The sequence below is a fragment of the Rhinichthys klamathensis genome, unplaced genomic scaffold (genome assembly GCF_029890125.1).
Source record: "Rhinichthys klamathensis goyatoka isolate OS25496 unplaced genomic scaffold, OSU_Roscu_1.1 h1tg000136l_1, whole genome shotgun sequence".
NCBI lineage: Eukaryota > Metazoa > Chordata > Actinopteri > Cypriniformes > Leuciscidae > Rhinichthys > Rhinichthys klamathensis.
In genome coordinates, this window is record NW_026606671.1 from 152,227 (window position 1) to 171,517 (window position 19,291).

At 43.1% G+C, this 19,291-nt stretch overlaps 1 protein-coding gene across 2 annotated transcripts in view; it reads left to right on the forward strand.

Annotated features, from left to right (window-relative positions):
- rxfp1 (relaxin family peptide receptor 1) overlaps positions 1 to 19,291 on the forward strand; it is a 74,213-nt gene that overhangs the window by 26,938 nt on the left and 27,984 nt on the right. For both annotated transcript variants that reach the window (XR_008807599.1, XM_056257226.1), the window contains exon 3: positions 9,548 to 9,631. Coding sequence is in view for 1 of the 2 variants with exons in the window: in XM_056257226.1 (XP_056113201.1) it covers positions 9,548 to 9,631 (84 nt within the window). In the remaining variant the exon portion in view is untranslated. The remainder of the gene's footprint in view (positions 1 to 9,547; positions 9,632 to 19,291) is intronic.

Here is a 19,291-nt window from a genome sequence, read left to right on the forward strand (position 1 = left end):
ATCGCCCAGAGGGGCAACCATACACATGGCGGCACCTGGCCAACGCAAAAGCTGCCGGTGGCATAACTCTGGCGTTTGAAGTCAACAGTGCTGGAGGAACTCAGGGCTTGTCGGGGAAGCTCACCTGAGGAAAATATCGCACGTATCCAGTCCGTGGAGTGGAATGGTGAGCAAGTGAAGACACCTGAGCAGATCCTAATACCGGCTGGTTGAAGCAAGTACATGAGAGAACCCTGGGTCCACTCGGAGATAGTAGAATCTGGCGATTGTGTTGGGTGTCGCCCAACCTGCAGCTCTGCAGATGTCTGTTAGCGAGGCACCATGCGCTAGAGCCCAAGAGAAAGCCACACTCCGAGAGGAGTGGGCCTTCACACAAGGGGGGACGGTCGACCTTGCTGCTGGTATGCCAAGCAATGGTGTCCTCTAACAGTGAGACAACCTCTGCTTGGAGAGAGCCTTTCCCTTGCGTGATATGATAACTTATAAGCGATTGTTAGATTTAATCAGCGTGATTTACTGCAATGTCAGAACCAGAACAAAGGTGGATGTTTCTTACTAGTTCAGATGACATTTTCCGGTGAAAATTCTTATGTTGGTCATACTTCCAAAAAGAATAATCTGTTATTCTGAATGACACTATCCACACCGGCGCGGTGATTGACAGCCTCACAGTCTCCTCAAACATTGTGTTCATCCGCGCTGTGCCGTGTCGAGGGTGTTGAAGTACAACTCACGTAAAGTTGATAATTCCGCGAATGACTGCAATTGCAGATTTTTAACAGAGATGGCGACAAAGAGGAAAAACGCCGGGCTGCAGCTTTAATATAAATTGTCTCTGGTGCTGCTCAATATAATCAACAGTGTGAGCTGCTGTAATTGTGACATGAGGCTGGATGGGGAAGAAATCACCTTTCAGAGCCTTGTTGGGACACAAATTGCCTGTCAATGGTGGATTTACACTTATCGCAATGCTGTTCACTCATGTTGTGTGAAGTATAGTGTTAAAAGAGATGCTTTTTTTTTCGAGTGGTAGAGTAGAGGAAAAGATTGCAAGATGTAAGGGTTTACTAGGTTTTTTTAATAATACCCCACCCCTAAATGAGAAGAACAGAAATTTTCTCTTAAAGGAATAGTTTAATCCTAATGGTTTGATTCTGTCAGTATTTATTCACCCTCATATTGCTTCAAATCATTCCATATCTTTTCAAATAATATCCTTTTGTACCCTGTTTGTAAGATACCTGTAATAATTAAGGGATAATATTAATTGAGATGCCAGATAAGAGTTATTATGCTAAATCATTCATTTATGCAATTTGAATGTGACCTACTTTTTGTCCTGCAATATTTTAATATTTCTGTTAGTTTTTTCAGTATTTCCTGTAAATTGTTTTAAAGTGCAGTAATGCATTTCTTTAGGGTGCCAGGTTGCTCGTTATTTTTATGAATGTTTGACAGGTATCCATTTTTTTTCCATTACAGTTTATGAAAGTCATCAGCTCTGCCATTATGGCATTTCAGTTTAAAATGAGAGATTGACTTACTATGAACACCCCTAGATTCAAATTGTGGTATAACGTAAATAAAACAAACAAACAAAAAATGTTTTTGTTGTTACAATATAAAAAGTAATCTAAAATAGGGTCATCTAAAATCCGCTGCCTGACATTTCTCACTTTCTTGGAAAATGTATTTACCTCAAAGACTGTTTGAGGTCTTAGTACCACAGCTTACAGTAGATGTTTAATTAACATTTGCATTTTCACCCATGCTTAATCAATTATCTGCATGACACGAAAGGAATGCCATAGAAAATTTATTGATAATGAGCTACTCAACCAAAGTGTTGGATGTTTCAGCATCACATTTCCTTTATCCTTAAACGCTAGTTAAAATGAAATATGTTAATTGTTAATGACCCCAGAATACATTCTCTTGGGCAGTTTGCTTGCATTTAACCAGGTCTAATTTGGCTGAAGTTATAATATTCAAACAGAGCACAAAGATCACCAGTTAGAAGAGTTAGAATTACTGAGCTTTTTTTTTTTTATAGAAAATTTCAGTTTTAAAGTAAATGTTAGTAACATAAAATATGTATATAAATTATATATAAAAGTATATATTACATAAAATCATTTTTTCAAAAGAAAATCTCTTTAGTTGTCCCTACAACCATGTGTATATTGTTTGTTATGTTCTATTATCCTTTATCTACGTAAAGAGTCCACTTTTATTTGTTTTCAAATTCAGCAAATGGGCACCTTTGGCCCTGTGGACCTTGAAGAACTAGGTCACTCTAGTTTATTCAATTTATCTTCTTAAAATGCTCATCTTCTTGAAGTAAGTCTCTTATGCTCACCAAGGCTGGATTTATTTGCTCAAAAATACAGTAAAAACGTCTCGGTTACATATGGTAACCCTCGTTCCCTGAGGGAGGGAACGGAGACGTAGGTCAGACTGACCAATAGGAATCTGGCTAGAGAGGCCAAACTACTTCGAGTGAAACTAAAACAAGCCAATGCACATTGGCATGCAATCATTTGCATCAGCTTCGCGTCCTCGTCAGCGCGGGTATTTAACAGCAGCTGTTATGATTGCACACTAGTTTTTTGCTGAGGAGCCAAACCTGAAAAAGCTGGCCGCCCCAGCGGGCGGCAGCAGATGTGGCGACGGGACCTACGTCTCCGTTCCCTCCCTCAGGGAACGAGGGTTACCATATGTAACCGAGATGTTCCCTATCGGTCAGTCACTACAACGTAGGTCAGACTGACCAATAGGAATCCTACCAAAGCGCCACAGCTGCTGCACCCCATCCAGCGCCCCATGCAAGCCTCTACACCTTCTTGCCTAGAAGGACGATAGGAGGAGGCTACACACAGAGTGTATCTGTCACTGTTGTTCCGTAATAACCCATACAGTGAGATTATTGGATAACACTGGGAAGCGTGCCCTTCAGTTAGGAAGGAGGACGCTGCGGAAGCCACTTACTTCAAGGAGTTATGTGGGGAATACATATGGACTAGCCCGAAGGCTGTACTACATATGAGATAGTGGGTGACTTAGCCCAAGGGAAAGACACGGGCTTCCGTTAGGAGCAGCCGTGGAAAATATACACATATGGGATCCCCGTAGGGTCACACATATGGAACCCAGCCCAGATCCGGTTCTCAAGGATTCAGCGGATAAAGGCCTGGCACCTGGACGCTCCGCCATGTCCGGGCCGAGGGGTTTTTGGAGGACTCAACAGGTTTTTCACTCTGGAGCAATAAGGGTGCACAGTAGGGTGCAGCAAGCCGACAGAGCCGGGCCTCTCGGTGCTTCTACCCGTTTAGGGTGAGAACACGGGAGGAGACCGGCTCTACACGTAGGCTATAATATCTAGCGAACGTGTTAGGTGTCGCCCAGCCCGCAGCTCTACAGATATCTGTTAGCGAGGAGCCACGTGCCAGCGCCCAGGAGGATGCAATGCCTCTCGTGGAGTGTGCATGCAACCTGAGCGGGCAGGGCACGCCTTGAGCTTGGTAAGCCAAGGCGATGGCATCCACTATCCAGTGGGCCATCCTCTGCTTGGAGACAGCCTTTCCCCTCTGCTGGCCTCCGTAACAGACAAAGAGCTGGTCTGAGGTCCTGATGCTTTGAGTTCTGTCCACGTACATACGCAGAGCGCGAACGGGACAGAGCAAAGCCAGGGCTGGGTCTGCCTCCTCCAAAGGCAGCGCTTGCAGGTTCACTACCTGGTCTTTGAAGGGAGTGGTAGGAACCTTGGGCACATAGCCAGGCCGGGGTCTTAGTACCACATGGTTGTCACCCGGCCCGAACTCTAGGCACGATTCGTCGACCGAAAATGCGTGCAGGTCTCCTACCCTCTTGACAGAGGCCAGTGCAACCAGTAGCAAAGTCTTCATGGAAAGAAGCTTTAAGTCTACTGACTGCAGAGGCTCAAAGGGAACATCCTGAAGTGCTCGAAGCACCAGGGAAAGATCCCAAGAGGGTATGGAGTGGGGTCGAGGAGGATTTAATCGTCTCGCCCCCCTAAGAAACCTGACGACCAGGTCGTGTTTCCCCACTGTTTTGCCATCTATGTGGTCGTGATAAGCTGAAATAGCGGCAGCATGTACTTTGAGGGTGGAGGGAGACAGCCTTCGCTCCAACCCTTGCTGCAAGAAGGAAAGCACAGACCCTATCGAACATCTTCGGGGGGCTTCTCGGCGAGAAGAACACCACTCGACGAACAGGTTCCACTTCAGGGCGTAAACACGTCTCGTGGACGGCGCCCGTGCTGAAGTGATGGTGTTAAGTACCTCAGGGGGTAAGTCACCTAGAACCTCCGCGTCCCGTCCAGGGACCAGACATGGAGTTTCCAGAGGTCTGGACGCGGGTGCCATAAGGTGCCCCGTCTCTGAGTCAGAAGATCCCTCCTCAGAGGAATGGGCCAGGGAGGGACTGTCCCAAGGAGCATGAGTTCTGGGAACCAAATCCGGGTGGGCCAATAGGGAGCCACCAGAAGGACCTGCTCCTCGTCCTCCCTGACTTTGCACAGTGTCTGTGCAAGTAGGCTCACTGGGGGAAACGCATATTTGCGGAGGCCCAGGGGCCAGCTGTGTGCCAGTGCGTCCGTGCCGAGTGTTCCCTCGGTCAGGGAGTAAAACAGCTGGCAGTGGGAGGTCTCTGAAGAGGCAAACAGGTCTACCTGAGCCTCTCCGAACTCTCTCCAGATCAGCTGAACCACCTGGGGGTGGAGTCGCCATTCTCCCGGAAGCACAGCTCGTGATAGCTCGTCGGCCACACGGTTGAGCACGCCAGGGACATACATGGCTCGAAGCGACCTCAGACGCTTCTGACTCCAGAGGAGGAGATGGCGGGCGAGTTGCGACATGCGACGGGAGCGTAGACCACCTTGTCGGTTGATGTACGCCACGGTCGCAGTGTTGTCCGTACGGACCAGCACGTCCCTGCCCCGTAGCGGCCTTTTCAGGCGGCTCAGAGTGAGATGTACTGTTAGCAACTCGAGGCAATTGATCTGCCAATGCAGTTGGGGAGCCGTCCACACCCCTGACACTGCATGCCCGTTGTACGTGGCACCCCACCCGGTGGCAGAGGCATCTGTGAAAACCACAGCATGCCTGGAGACCTGTTCCAAGGGGACTCCTGCCCGAAGGAACGAGAGGTCTGACCACGGGCTGAAGGTCTGGCGGCAGGCCGGTGTGATTGCCACCCGGTGAGTGCCATGATGCCACGCCCATCTCGGGACTCAGCCATGAAGCCAGTGCTGAAGCGGTCTCATATGAAGCAAGCCGAGCGGAGTTACCGCTGCTGCCGCTGCCATATGCCCCAGGAGCCTCTGAAAAAATTTCAGTGGGACCGCTGTCCTGCCTTTGAACGTGTTCAAGCAGTTCAGCACCGACTGAGCGCGCTGCTCTGTGAGGCGCGCTGTCTGTGCGACCGAATCCAACTCCATACCGAGAAAAGAGATCCTCTGCACAGGGGCGAGTTTGCTCTTTTCCCAGTTGACCTGAAGGCCCAACTGGCTGAGGTGCGAGAGCACGAGGTCCCTGTGTTCGCATAACTGATCTCGAGAGTGTGCTAGTATAAGCCAGTTGTCGAGATAGTTGAGGAGGCGAACGCCCTGTTCTCTCATGGGAACAAGGGCCCCCTCCGTGACTTTCGTGAAGACACGGGGAGACAGGGACAGCCCGAAGGGCAGGACCTTGTACTGATATGCTCGACCCTCGAACGCAAAGCGCAGAAACGGCCTGTGTCGAGGAAGAATCGAGACATGAAAGTATGCGTCCTTCAGGTCGATCGCTGCAAACCAATCTTGGGGACGGATGCATCCGAAAATGCGTCTCTGCGTGAGCATTTTGAACGGTAGCTTGTGGAGGCTCCGATTCAAAACTCGCAGATCCAAGATCGGTCGTAACCCACCACCTTTCTTGGGTACAATGAAGTAGGGACTGTAGTGCCCTGACCTCATATCGGCTGGAGGGACCGGCTCTATCGCGTCCTTCGCAAGTAGGACTGCGATCTCCGCACGCAAGACATGGGCATCGGCTGCTCTCACTGTAGTGGAGTGGATGGCCCGAAACTTGGGGGGACGCCGGGCAAACTGAATCGCATAGCCGAGCCTGATGGTCCGAATGAGCCAGCGAGACGGACTGGGGAGCGCTAACCAGGCTCTCAGAGACCGTGCAAGCGGGACCAAAGGGACTGTAGGCGTACCCGGAGTGGGGCAGCGAGGTGGAACACAGGGACGCGGCTCGGGAGGCTCTCTCTGGGAGGCGGCCCGTAGCAGGGTCTGTGTGTGCTGTGCAGCACTTACCTGGTTCCACGGGGCAGGAGGTGCAGGAGGCGGCTCGGTGGCGTTCTCGAACTGCACACTGCTGCTCACTGGCGACAGAGGAGGCGGATGAGAGTGGTGAGAATTCTGTCCCCCCACTGCTCTCCGGGTCCTCTTCGGACCCAGAGATGGTAGAAACTGCTCTTTTATTGAAAATTTGGGTACCACTGGTTTTAAGGCCAGCGGCGGAACACAAACAAAACGAAACACAGGATTTTCCACCCGGCCCTCTTCCGGGGGAGGGAGCGATGCGGTCATCGTCTCCTGGAGAGCAGTCCCTTCCATCTCCGGGTCGCCCGTCCTAGGGCCGCTTATCCCTGGCCATCATCTCCGGGTCCGTCTCAGGCACCGCTGGCACCCCCGAAGGAGGCAGCGGTGCCGAGTCGTCGTCCGCAGAGAGGTCTGACCCACCCTCCGATGCAGCGATCGACATCTGGTCACTGGGAGCCCCAAAGGAGACAACCGGTACACACCTCGAGGATGGTCCAGCTTTCTCCAATGGAAGCTCAACTGGCTGCGGAGCATGAGAGGGGTGAGGGCTCCTAGGGGGTTGGTTCCCCGAAGGAGACGCGCTCACCGTGATCCTCAGATCACCCGCGCCCCCGCCCGAAGCAACCCTCTGAGGAGGATTGGAACGAGGCAGAGGCACGGGGACTCCGCCCCTTTGCAGGAACAGGAGTCTCGACCGTAGCTCCGCGATGGTCATCTTCCCACAATGGGTACATGACTCATCCACAAACGCTGCCTCAGCGTGTTCAATGCCCAGACACACGAGGCAGCGTTTGTGACCATCCTGTGAGCCCAGGTAACGACCGCATCCAGAAACACACAAATAGAAAGTCATCTTTTTCTTTTTAAAAGACGCTCTCTATTTGTGTAAAATCTTTTAGAGACTGCTCTCACTGGTGCTGAAACACGCAGGGGAACAGTCACTGCGAACACAGACAGGAATGTGCACCTGTCTGTGCGCGATCTCTCTCTCTCTCTCTCGCTGTCTTACCAGCTGTGAAAACAGCTTTTGAGCACTCGTACGGCGCACCTTACCAGCTGTTACAACAGCTTTTTGGTTTTGCTCAACACACCACAGACAGGAGAGAGAAAAAGAAGACTGCTCGCGCTGCCGTGCTGTAACGCCCGCACCGGGAAGGAGAGGTCCAAAGAAGAGGCTCGTAGTCACACTCTGTAGAATTAAACATGAAGCGTTTGGCTCCGAAGCAAAAAGCTAGTGTGCAATCATAACAGCTGCTGTTAAATACCCGCGCTGACGAGGACGCGCAGCTGATGCAAATGATTGCATGCCAATGTGCATTGGCTTGTTTTAGTTTCACTCGAAGTAGATTGGCCTCTCTAGCGAGATTCCTATTGGTCAGTCTGACCTACGTTGTAGTGACTGACCAATAGGGAACAGTAATATTGTGGAAACATTAGTACAATTTAAAATAACTGCTTTCTATTTTAATATATTTTAAAATGTAATTTATTCCTGTGATGGCAAAGTTGAATTTTCAGCATCATTACTCCAGTCTTCAGTGTCACATGATCCATCAAAAATCATTCTAATCTGCTGATTTGGTGATCAAGAAACATTTCTTAGTATTATCAATGTTGAAAACAGTTGTGCACCTTGATATTTTTTCAGGATTCTTTGATGAATTGAAATTTCAAAAGAGCAGCATTTATTTCTAACAGTGTAGTTCACTAGCAAGGACCACACCACAACTGCACAGAATTAGCTTTATAAATGGGATAAGGGTCGAAGGAAAAATGGGGGAAAAGTAAACTACGGTTCTCCGTCTGGCTGCTCAGGGAGTCTGACCCGGGAGACTCAGAGTGGGGGCTTCGTCTCGGTAGGCAGTAAGCTGAGTTACTTGAAGACCCCCTGGGTGCAGCCTGTGGAAGTAAAATGAGATGTTTAGAGATTGGTCGGGGTAAAGAGGGATGGATGGATGAGTTGGAAAGGGGAAGGGTGGCGTCGAGAGCTAGAGGTGGAAAGGGGGGGGGGGGGGGGGTTTCGAAAAACTGAGACGAACGGTATGGTGAAGGTGGGTTCCGTGTATATATACAGATGGGGAGAGAGCTGATTAGTTGAGGCGTGGTCCTGCTCCCGAACTTCAATTAACTTGTTAACTACATAAGTCTTAGGGCCCTATCCTACACCTGGTGCAATGCAGCGCCAGGCGCGACGCAAGTGTTTTTTTGCTATTTCAGCCCGACGCAGTTATCATTTTCACGTCCTGAGCCATGTTGTTTAAATAGCAAATGTATTTGCGCCCATTTGTGTACCCATGGGCTGTAGAGAAGCATTCAGTTTTTCCGCTTGCAACTTCCGACATGTAAATAGCGAATCCGCCATGGCGCGAGCACAACTGGCTTTTAAAGGGAATGGGAGATGAGACTCTGATTGGTTTATTGCACGTTACGCCCAAAACACACCCATTACTCATTAAGAGAATAGAGACAACCCTTTTAGACCATGGGCCGGGCGCGCAGGCCATTTTTCCCGTCATTAAACCAGCAAAAGTGGATTCGGACACACACTGAGTGCACTTGTGCCGTGCGCTTTAGAACATGCGCTTAGATTGTAAAAATAGGGCCCTTAATCTTAACTGTCACTTTTGATCAATTTAATGCATTCTTGCTGAAAAAAAGTATTGATTTCTTGAAAAACTATTTAAAAACAAACTCTTGAACAATAGTGTGCATGTACACTGCGTTTGAATACCTAAGAAATCAAAGGAGATCTTCCTGACAGTGACTAATGAAGGCGGATTGAGAAAGGTGGAAGGTTGTTTGAGATGTTAAATGTGAGGCGTCGGGAGACAGGAAACGCCACGAAAGTCACACCTATTTTGCATGCCACCTGCTTCATTTCCTCCACAACTTTTGTAGTTGCCAACCAGTGTCAAGATGATTGACAGGGGTTGCTGAGTAGGTTAACGTGATTCTTAAAAAGAACAAACCCAAATGTGTTGTTATGTATTATGCATATTCCCCTGAGTGAAGGAGTGGAGGCACATTTGTTAAACCGAAGACCCTGCAAAATGGTTCTTAGCAATTTTAATTTTCTATTGTGGTCTTTGCTGTGCCATCAATGTGCCATTACTCTGTCACACCTGTGAAGACCTATGCCACAGCAAATGGCTTTGCTTGCAATGACAAGCAGCGTGTGTTTCAATGAGTAACCCTTTACTTCCTGTTTTTTTCTTCTAGGGGACAATAATGGTTGGCCACATCTCTTTGATAACTATTTTGGCATCCCCAGTAATAACATTGGGACTAAGTCAAATGCCTGCTGTGAGTATTCTCTCATTTTTATATTTCAGAGGTTTAAGCTCTGCAACAGTTCAGAGAATTTGAACATTGTAGAGAATTTGTAGAGAATGTTTCTTTTAGAATTACTTATTGCATGTACAATCTGGTTTAACACATTTGGCAGCTGTATTTTGTTATTTCACATGCTAAAACAACAGTGAGAGATGGACTGTTAGAATAATACACGCACTTTTCAAAACAAAATTCAGTCTGACATGTATATTGCCATTCACATTATTAAAATAAGCACGCTAAAGGTGTTTAAGAGAGTCCCTCGAGTGCACGTGTAGCCATTTTGTTGTAAAAAAAGATTGTCTGAGATATCTTTTTGATTTATATACTGTTTACACTACCGGTACTGTTCAAAAGTTTGGGGGTCTTTTGAAAAGAAATTATTACTTTTATTCAGCAAGAATGCTTTGAATTTATCAAAAGTGACAGTGAAGAGTTTTACATCGTTACAAAAATATCTATTAATAAAAAAAAAAAACTTTTTTATTTATCAAAGAATCCTGAAAAAAAGAATGATTTTTGAAGGATCATGTGACACTGAAGACTGGAGTACTGGCTGCTGAAAATACAAAGAAAATTGTTATTTTTAATTGTAGTGATATTTCACAGTATTGCTGTTTTACTCTATTTTTGATCAAATAAATGCAGAGAAAGGATTAAGGATTTTAAAAAATCGTACTGACCCCAAACTTTTTAAGTAAAAATGATGTGACATGTAGCCAAGGAGGGTGTCCCATACTCAGAATTTGTGCTCTGCATTTCACCCATCCAAGTACACACACACACACACACACACACGAACCCGCGACCTTTGGGTTACAAGACCAACTCTCTAACCATTAGGCCACAACTGCCCCAATAGGCACTGCTGGGATTTTGAACAGTAGTGTACAGTATCATCACTTTATGCATTTAAGGCATTTTGCTTTTATCCTAATGTACGATGGAGAAAATTGCTTAATTAGTATTCATAAGCTGTAACTGGTTTGTTAGAGCAGAGCTTTATTAGTCTATAGTTTGCAAGAGCTGAAAAATATATATTTTTCTAGCAAATCCAAGCACTTGAACACCAGATTTAATAAACAGCCAATTGTCTTGAAATTAAAGGGTATAATGAATACATGTGGATACATAATATTATAGCTGCGATGCTATATGCTCACTGAATTGGTTCAATTTTAATGATTAAAAACAAACAACCTACAGTTGATTTTCATGCTAACTGTTAAAAAAATCTTAAATTGAACACTTCTTTTAGGAGTCAATTCAGGTCCCACTTTGATATTCTGTTATCTGGCTGACTTGCTGTGTCAAGCAACATTTTCCCGTCAGATGCTGTCAGTTCAGCTGTATTTACTTCAGAGCAAACAAAACCACCTGATCATTCCCAAACATCAAATTATGAATCCCTGCTGTGCTTTTGTTATTAAAGCCTTTCCAGTCATCATTTACTCTGTTTGGAGATTTTAAGGCTTGATGTTTGGAGTCATGTGTAATGCTCTGTTGATGCCAAAACATGATTGGAAAGAAAGATTAACATCTTAGAATGGACAGCAGCGGCCTGTATATTGCTGGTACCATCACTCACTTTTCTCCTATGTGCAAAAAAAGAGTTTTCTCTCTCATTTAAGAAAAATGTTAAAATGCATTTTTTTTACGAGGTATAAAAGGCTGTTTGATCGTTTCAAAGTTGTATTACTCTGAGACTTGAGCAGGAAATGAAAGAAGATTAGCACAACCTCTCATAACTCTTAGACAGCTCATATCTTGAGGCTTATAGGTTTATGCTTGGAGGTGATAGGCAGTATTAGTGGTGGAACGGATCACAAAATTCACGGTTCGAATCATATGTTTTTTTTGAGCCACGGATCAGATCATTTTTCGTATCAGCAAAAAAAAAAAAAAATATATATAAAACAGACAGCAACATAGTGTCGACCCAGATCCGGCCCACATCTGGGCCACGTTGAATCCACATGTACCAGATGTGGCCCGGATCTGGGCCGACACTACATTGCTGTCTGGGGGGGTGGGGGGTCACTTTGCTTTTCATTTATTACTTAAAGCTCACTTGAAGTTCTTCGATACTACATCAAAAACTACTAGCCTAACTGATAAAGTTCACACATTATTTAAAACAAGTGAACGGTCAGTAATAAAATAATAACAAATACACAAATTACAAGCAGAGATGAATACTAAATAACAAAGTAAAAAACTCTAACAGTAGTAGTATTCAGGTACAGAAATTAATAATTTAAAATTAAATGCAGTTTAATCTTTGTTAAGACCGAATGCACGGACCGAAAAAACTGACAAACATCCGGTTTCTTTCTCAACTGTTCACAAATGACATAAACAAGAGAATACTTGCCGAGACAGGTATTTAGAAGGGTATTTTGACATAATTTTGTGTTTATGTGTCCGTTCAAGGGCAAGGAAATGCGAAAGAGGAATCAATTCGGTGTTCGAGCTCTATATGAAACGTGTCTCTCTCTCTCTCTCTCTCTCTCTCTCTCTCTGCGCGCGTGCTTCGGGTGCTGTGCGCAAGTCCCGATTTTTGCCTCTTTTTCCAGTAGGATGTTCCTGCACAACCGGAGGCTGCAGTTTCAGGACCGCAGTTCCAGGACCCTAGTTTTTTGTGACCGCGCCACCTACCGAACTGGATGATATAGCGGTGGCTGTGGTTTCAGGACCGCAGTTCTAGGATCCAGGTGATTTAGGGCCCACCTTGTTTGGTCCGGACTTTCGGACTTTTCAGTTTGGTCCGAATCAAAATTACAGGTGTGAAACCTCCCCGGACCACGGTCCGGACCAAACAGATGAAATTTGGTCCGACGAAAAGAGGTAGTCTCGGTCCGGATCAAACTGAACAAAGGTTTGGTTCGTTTCTAGTGTGAAAGCATTTCTGTATGGTTCGGACTTTCAGACCTTTTACAGGAAGTTCCGGTGGTTCCCGCATAGCTGAAAAAACAGAAGGTGGCAGGAAAAATGAGCCGTGGTAGCACATGGGGAGAGGAGGAGACGAGGTTTTTAATTGAAGTATGGTCTGATGACATAATAAGAAGTCAACTTCTCCTCCTTTTCCTGCCGGCGACGATAAAATGTTTGCACGACCAGGACGTTCATTTGGCGAATTTGAACTAGCCTTGTGTATAGTTGGTGCTGCAGGTAATTATGCCATAAAAATAACAATATAGTTGCAACGATATGCGTCTGTTCATTCATGTTGTCAAAGTTACCCGCCGAATTGACAACACGCTGACGTCAGACGCACGTCCATTTACAAAACCAATCAATGTCAAGATGCAGCCCACATAGATGATGACGACAGGACGCAAGAATGTCACGTAAAGTTCTTTAGTGCGCTCGCATAATTGCAGTGTGGAACCAAACCAAAACTTTCTGAAAGTATAAAATGTATCAAAATGTGAACTTTGGTTCGGACCTTGGTGCGGACTTTCAGGTGTGAAAACGTCCTTAGTTTGTACATGGTATCAAGATCCACCTATTATCTTAAGTCTTGTTAAAAAAAATATGTATATATATTTTAACAAATAAGATTATTGAATAGAAAAGCTCCTGCAGCAGGTGGATTAGAGCAAGTAGCATCACTTTAAACCACCATTGAGTATTTGTATCATATTCCGGTCGTGGTTTAAAATGGTTTTAAGTAAAAAAAAAAGATGTTGAAATATGTTTTATTTAGCATTTTATATGCAGCTAATGGCTACACCTTGCTTAGCAATACTGTAAACATTCTTTATTCATATGAAAATATCCAAAATCACACGGAAATCACACACAAACCACATATACTCGAAATCATGCATTTATTAGCTTCTTGTTTCAGGTGAAGAGATGTGTCTTAGCTTTGTTATCACGGAGGTCAGAATGAGGAAGTGTACACACAGCATACACACAGGAGCGCGTCATGCAGAAGGGCAGGATTAATTGTCACGTTCAACCACGTGAGATGATTGACAGCTGTATAGCGAATAAGAGAGCGCTGAGATCATAACTGACGCAAATCAGGATTCAGGAAGAGGAGACACATATCTCGCTGTGTTAGCTGTTTGAGCTTCAGATATAAAATATTTTACAAACATGTGATGATAAATCATTATTTCTCCAAATATGCGCACCATTGGACTAAGAGCCCTGGCGGGTGCTGTATATTGCATGTATGTGAACACAAATAAACCTGATAAGATGTGAATGACTGCTTTATGAGTGATGATTTCTTTTCAAAATAACGAACGTTACAGATTAATAATTTTGCACTCCTGTCCTAAATGAAGAAATTAATGTCACTGCAAACCAGTTTTATCATAAACAGTGGTCAACTATCGAAGCTGGACTCGAGTCTTAAATCTTTCGAATGATGCTCAGTTTGTCCTGATCAAATAAGTAAGAGTGTGATGTTTTAACGAGTAATGAATGTTGAACAACAATAATCTGGGGCCGTCTGTGATCTTTGCCGCGAAAGGGGTTAAATGTGTGTTTTTGATGATCCAGTTCGGTAGGTAGCGCTGTAACACAAAACTAGGGTCCTGAAACTGTGGTCCTAGAACTGGGGTCCTGAAACTGCAGCCGCCAGTTGTGTAGGAATACCCTTCTCTCTTTTTCCGCGTTTAAAATTGTTTGAATGTGTAAATTGGCAAGACGAAACATGTCCAAATTATAAACTTTTAAGCAACACGAAGTAAGATTTTTTACCTTAAAATAATGTTTCCAAAATCGTTTCAGTGGTTAATTTAGTCGTAACAGGGTGAAAGGCACTTATGCCTCCGCTTTGCGGTCCTATATCTGCTATAACCACACTATGTAAGATTGCCAGATCGGGTCGCGTTTCTGTAGTTCTAATGAGACATAAGAAAACTACAAATTTGACTTGCTTTACGTCAAGCATTACAATAGTCATTATTTTGTTTTTCTCATAGACTGTAAAAAAATATGGACGTAGTGTCCGTGACGTCACCCGTAGGTTTCTGAAGAGCGTTTTTGAAGCCTAAAGTGGGCGGGGCCGGCCGTCGCCATCTTGGTAACGTGTCACCTTTCGTCACTACCAGATAACAGAAAATGGGCAAAAAGGCAGGACGTGGGTGGAGCTACTGGCCTCGCGTTAAAGTGGCAGCTGATTGAAGAATTAAAGCCAATAGTTTAGTTCATGTTATTGCCCTTCAAAATATTATAATAGTTAAAAGACGTAACTAAAAGTGAGACTGTGTATCGTGATGTATTATTATTCTGCTATAAAAATGTATTATCATGCAGTAACAATATTGCTCTGAGCTTGTGCGTGTGACAGTGATTCATGCGCATACATGTCAGTCAGCATGGCATCACACGTCAAGTTCGTAAAGAGCTTTGTTCAGTCCATTTCAAAATCTGATTTTGGCCGCCTCTCAATTATTCAAATGGGTTAAACCAAAGATATTACCTCAGAAGTTCAAGTAAATGCACTAGAAATCCGCGCTCATTCAAGGGTGTGCATCTACTGCATGGACGGAGAGAAAGCACTGACACCTGCAGGATTTCATCTGACGGTACTTTCACTAAAAAGTTATAAGCATATCTGTTCCGTGAGAGCAACAGTACCGCATAACGAGTGTGCATGGTCTCTATATCTATAGACTTTTTTAGACATCCATTAACGTTAGTGCATGCGAGGAAAACAACTGGAAATACAGCGCTAGTTGTTCTCTCCATACTCGACAACGTCGAATCCAACGGCGTGGGCGAAGGTATAATGCGTGTATTAAATTGTATGAAATAATCCCGAAAAAGCACAAACACGGCAGAGATGGCAAGTACAGCAGCTGCTGGAATAAGCTCAGAGTGACGTTAACAGACAGCAGACAAACGGCCGCAATCCGCCTGTCACTCAAGTGGGCACGCCCTTAATTATGCAGGCTTAAAGGAGAACTCCGGCGCAAAATGAACCTTTGGTCTAATTACACATTGTTACCTAGTCAACCGTTATCTGAGATTTGTTTTCATGATTATCGAATGTAAATAGTTTTATCTCTAAAAACAGTTTAGCCTATATATGGAGCTAATAATATGACAAAATGATTTGAATTTGAATTGTGTAAATTTGAATTATTTGCAAGTGTAGTCTAACAAAACTGAATTTTAAATAGTTCTGAATTTGAATTTTTTTGGAACGAATATTGAACATCTGAAATTTAACAAACTGAAAGGTTTTTATGGCTGAATTTTATAGACATGTATTTTCAAACAGCTAGTTTTTGTGTTCTGAATTCAAATACTGCAAAATTTCAGTTTAAAAAAATCACCAAAAAGACACGGTGGCGTTCTAATCAATTTTACACAAAATATTACACAAAATATACTTTAAAACAAACACCAGAGACCGCTTAGACAAATGTATCACGTGCTGAGAACGCTAACCTAACAAACACAAAATCATTCTTGTTTAACTTACCTCCGGGCGATTCATGATCAGAGTCAGAGAGCGGCAACCTCTTGAACCACCACGTTCGCACTGGAAAACTTCTGCAGTCCCTAATTGGCCAAAATGCTCTGTTCGACTTTTCCGAGATCATCTACTCTTCCCTGTGACCGACTTTCTGTAAGACCTGAATTTTTGACATTGAATTTTAGAAAACTGAATTTGACGTTCCGAATTTCTTCATCTTGAAAACTTGAATCCGTATTTTTTTAACTGAAATTTTGCAGTATTTGAATTCAGAACACAAAAATTAGCTGTTTGAAAATACATGTCTATAAAATTCAGCCATAAAAACCTTTCAGTTTGTTAAATTTCAGATGTTCAATATTCGTTCCAAAAAAATTCTAATTCAGAACTATTTAAAATTCAGTTTTGTTAGATTACACTTGCAAATAATTCAAATTTACACAATTCAAATTCAAATCATTTTGTCATATTATTAGCTCCATACCTATAAAGCTAGTATAACGCTAGTGTATTGGGCATAGAGTAATGACAAATAAAAATCGCTTGTTAATACCACTAACAAGGCTCAAAATAGCCCCACACTAGCACGGTAGCATAATGAGGGTCCCTACCTTCAAACCGAAACATTGAGAACTTTGTCAGTGTCCAGACAGTTTAATAAGAAGATATTTATACATACAGTCAACTTCGCGTATACAGGCAGAAGCCATCTTTGAAAAACAGTCTCTACCAGTCGATCTACGAACGCCGATCCAAGCCTGCTGTTCGCGCTCACCTTATCACAACTTATAGCTCGTTCACATCTCACCAGCGCACTTGGATCGGCGTTCGTAGATCAACTGGTAGAGACTGTTTTTCAAAGATGGCTTCTGCCTGTATACGCGGAGTTGACTGTATGTATAAAATATCTTCTTCACATCACATTATGGACCCGATGGACATGTTCATTCACATTCAGCAACCAGAAAGTCTCAAAGCACTGATTTTGTCTTAATTAGGAATATGTGTATTGTTGTATGATTTATTTATTTTTGGTTACACTTTATTTTAAGGTGTCCATATTACAGTGTAATTATACATTTATACTGAGTAATAAAAATGAACTACATAGGGTTAGGATTAGGGTGTGGTTTAGGTTTAGTTGCATGTAATTATGCATTAAACGTGTGTAACAAGTAAAGTAAACACTGTAAAATAAAGTGTTACCTTTTTTAGTGTTGCTTTAAAAGTGTGCCTATGCTATTGTTCTTTTAAATAATTGTAATTTTACTATTTAATAATATGACATTTATACATGACTTAATATCCAGATAATTTTTTGATGACCACTGTATACAAATATGAGAATTGAAATTGAATGATGTTTTCATATGAATTTACATTAACTAATGATATGTCAGTGTTCTATAATGTAAAAATGTTTTGCAATATAATCAATGAAAGTTATTTTAAAGTTTAAGGATTTCTGGTTTCAGCATGAACTCATATGGAAGCCCATTTCTGCCACATAAGAAAAAAACATCCCTCAGTAAATTCTAATTATGATATAAAAAGTTTAAATTATCGGATAAAGTCCTTTAAAAGTCAGAATTATGACATACTAAGTCATAAAGAGATTATGATAAGATAAATATAGAGTCACACTTTAGATTGGGGTACACATAATTTACTATTAACTATGAGTTTTCCCTCAAACTCCTTATTACTGCACCTAGGGTAAGGTTAAGGGATCTAGAATATGGTCATGCAGAATAAGGCATAATATGTGCTTTATAAGTACTAATAAACAGCCAACATGCAAGTTGTCACGGGAGGTGTATGCAGAGGAAGACGAGAAGTCGAATTTCCAATAACAATAAAATTTACTTATAATAATAAACTCACAGGGTACAAACAGGCAGACGGGCAGAAGGTAAACACTGGTGATAACAACTCGTAACAGAGACACCTTACATTGACGAGAACCGACAAAGACTAACTGAACAGAAGGAAACTAAATACAGATACCAATGAACAATGATGAGGTGAGGACAGGTGACAGGGATGATGATGACGAAGAACAGGTGGGTGATTGAGGGAGTGAGTTAAGGTGTGGAGACAAGAAGGATTCTGGGAAGTGTAGTGAAGACGAAGACAGAATGGTGCAGACGACGACTGTGACACAAGTAATATGCATGCTAATACCCAAAGTTATTAGTGAATATTTGTACCTAATCTAAAGTGTTCCCAATTATAGTAATTATGACTTTTATCTCATAATAATGACTTAGTATGTGGTAATTTCAACTTTTTATCTCATGATTATGACTTACTGTATCATAATTGTGACCTTTTTATTTCATAATTATAATTTTCCAAACTAATATTAACTACGTCACTAATATTGTCCTCCAAGGAACGTAGCTCATTTACATAGGAAAAACGGCTTAAGCTGTTTCAATTATATCAGATGTGATGGAAACATTCCCTACATGCACCCCAGCACATGGACCATTGTTAATTAATTAACTACAAGCAGAACCAAGCAATCCGCACTAAAATGGCCTGAATAACCAATTAAAATCCAGCCCATGTTGGTAGTGATGACTCTGCTGTATTCGTTTCGTCCCCTCATTACCAGCAAATTTAGCATTCCTTCCTCATTACCATCCCTTCTCCTCCTTTCTGTCCAAATTAGTCACTGTGGGCCATCCTGGTGTATGTCGGAATTTGATTTCTTTTTCTCACTGTCGCCTCCCTGCGTCTTTTGTTCTGTCTTTGTGCTTTTACTTCCTTCTCCAATGTTCAACACAGATAAGACTATTGGAATAATGTGTTGGGCCACAGATGGCCTGTCGAGGCATTTGCATTCCCTGGATTTCAGGGCGACCATTTCCTCTGTTTAACTGCGATAAAGACTTTGTGTGTCTCGTGTGCTTAGTTCTGTCTGGCTGACTGTATTGAACTGTCCAACTGCTGACACCATCAGATTACACGTTTGTTTTCAGTTTTCACATAAAATAGACTTTTATTACTTTAAGTCCTTTATCTTTTCACTGTAAAAAGTGATCCGTTGACTTAACTTAAAAAAGTGGGGAAACCCGTGGCAATTTGACAAACTTGACAATTACACATAACTTAATTTTTTCAATTACGTATAAAGTTTATTTACTTAATCATTTTGAGGCAACAGGTTTCCTCACTTT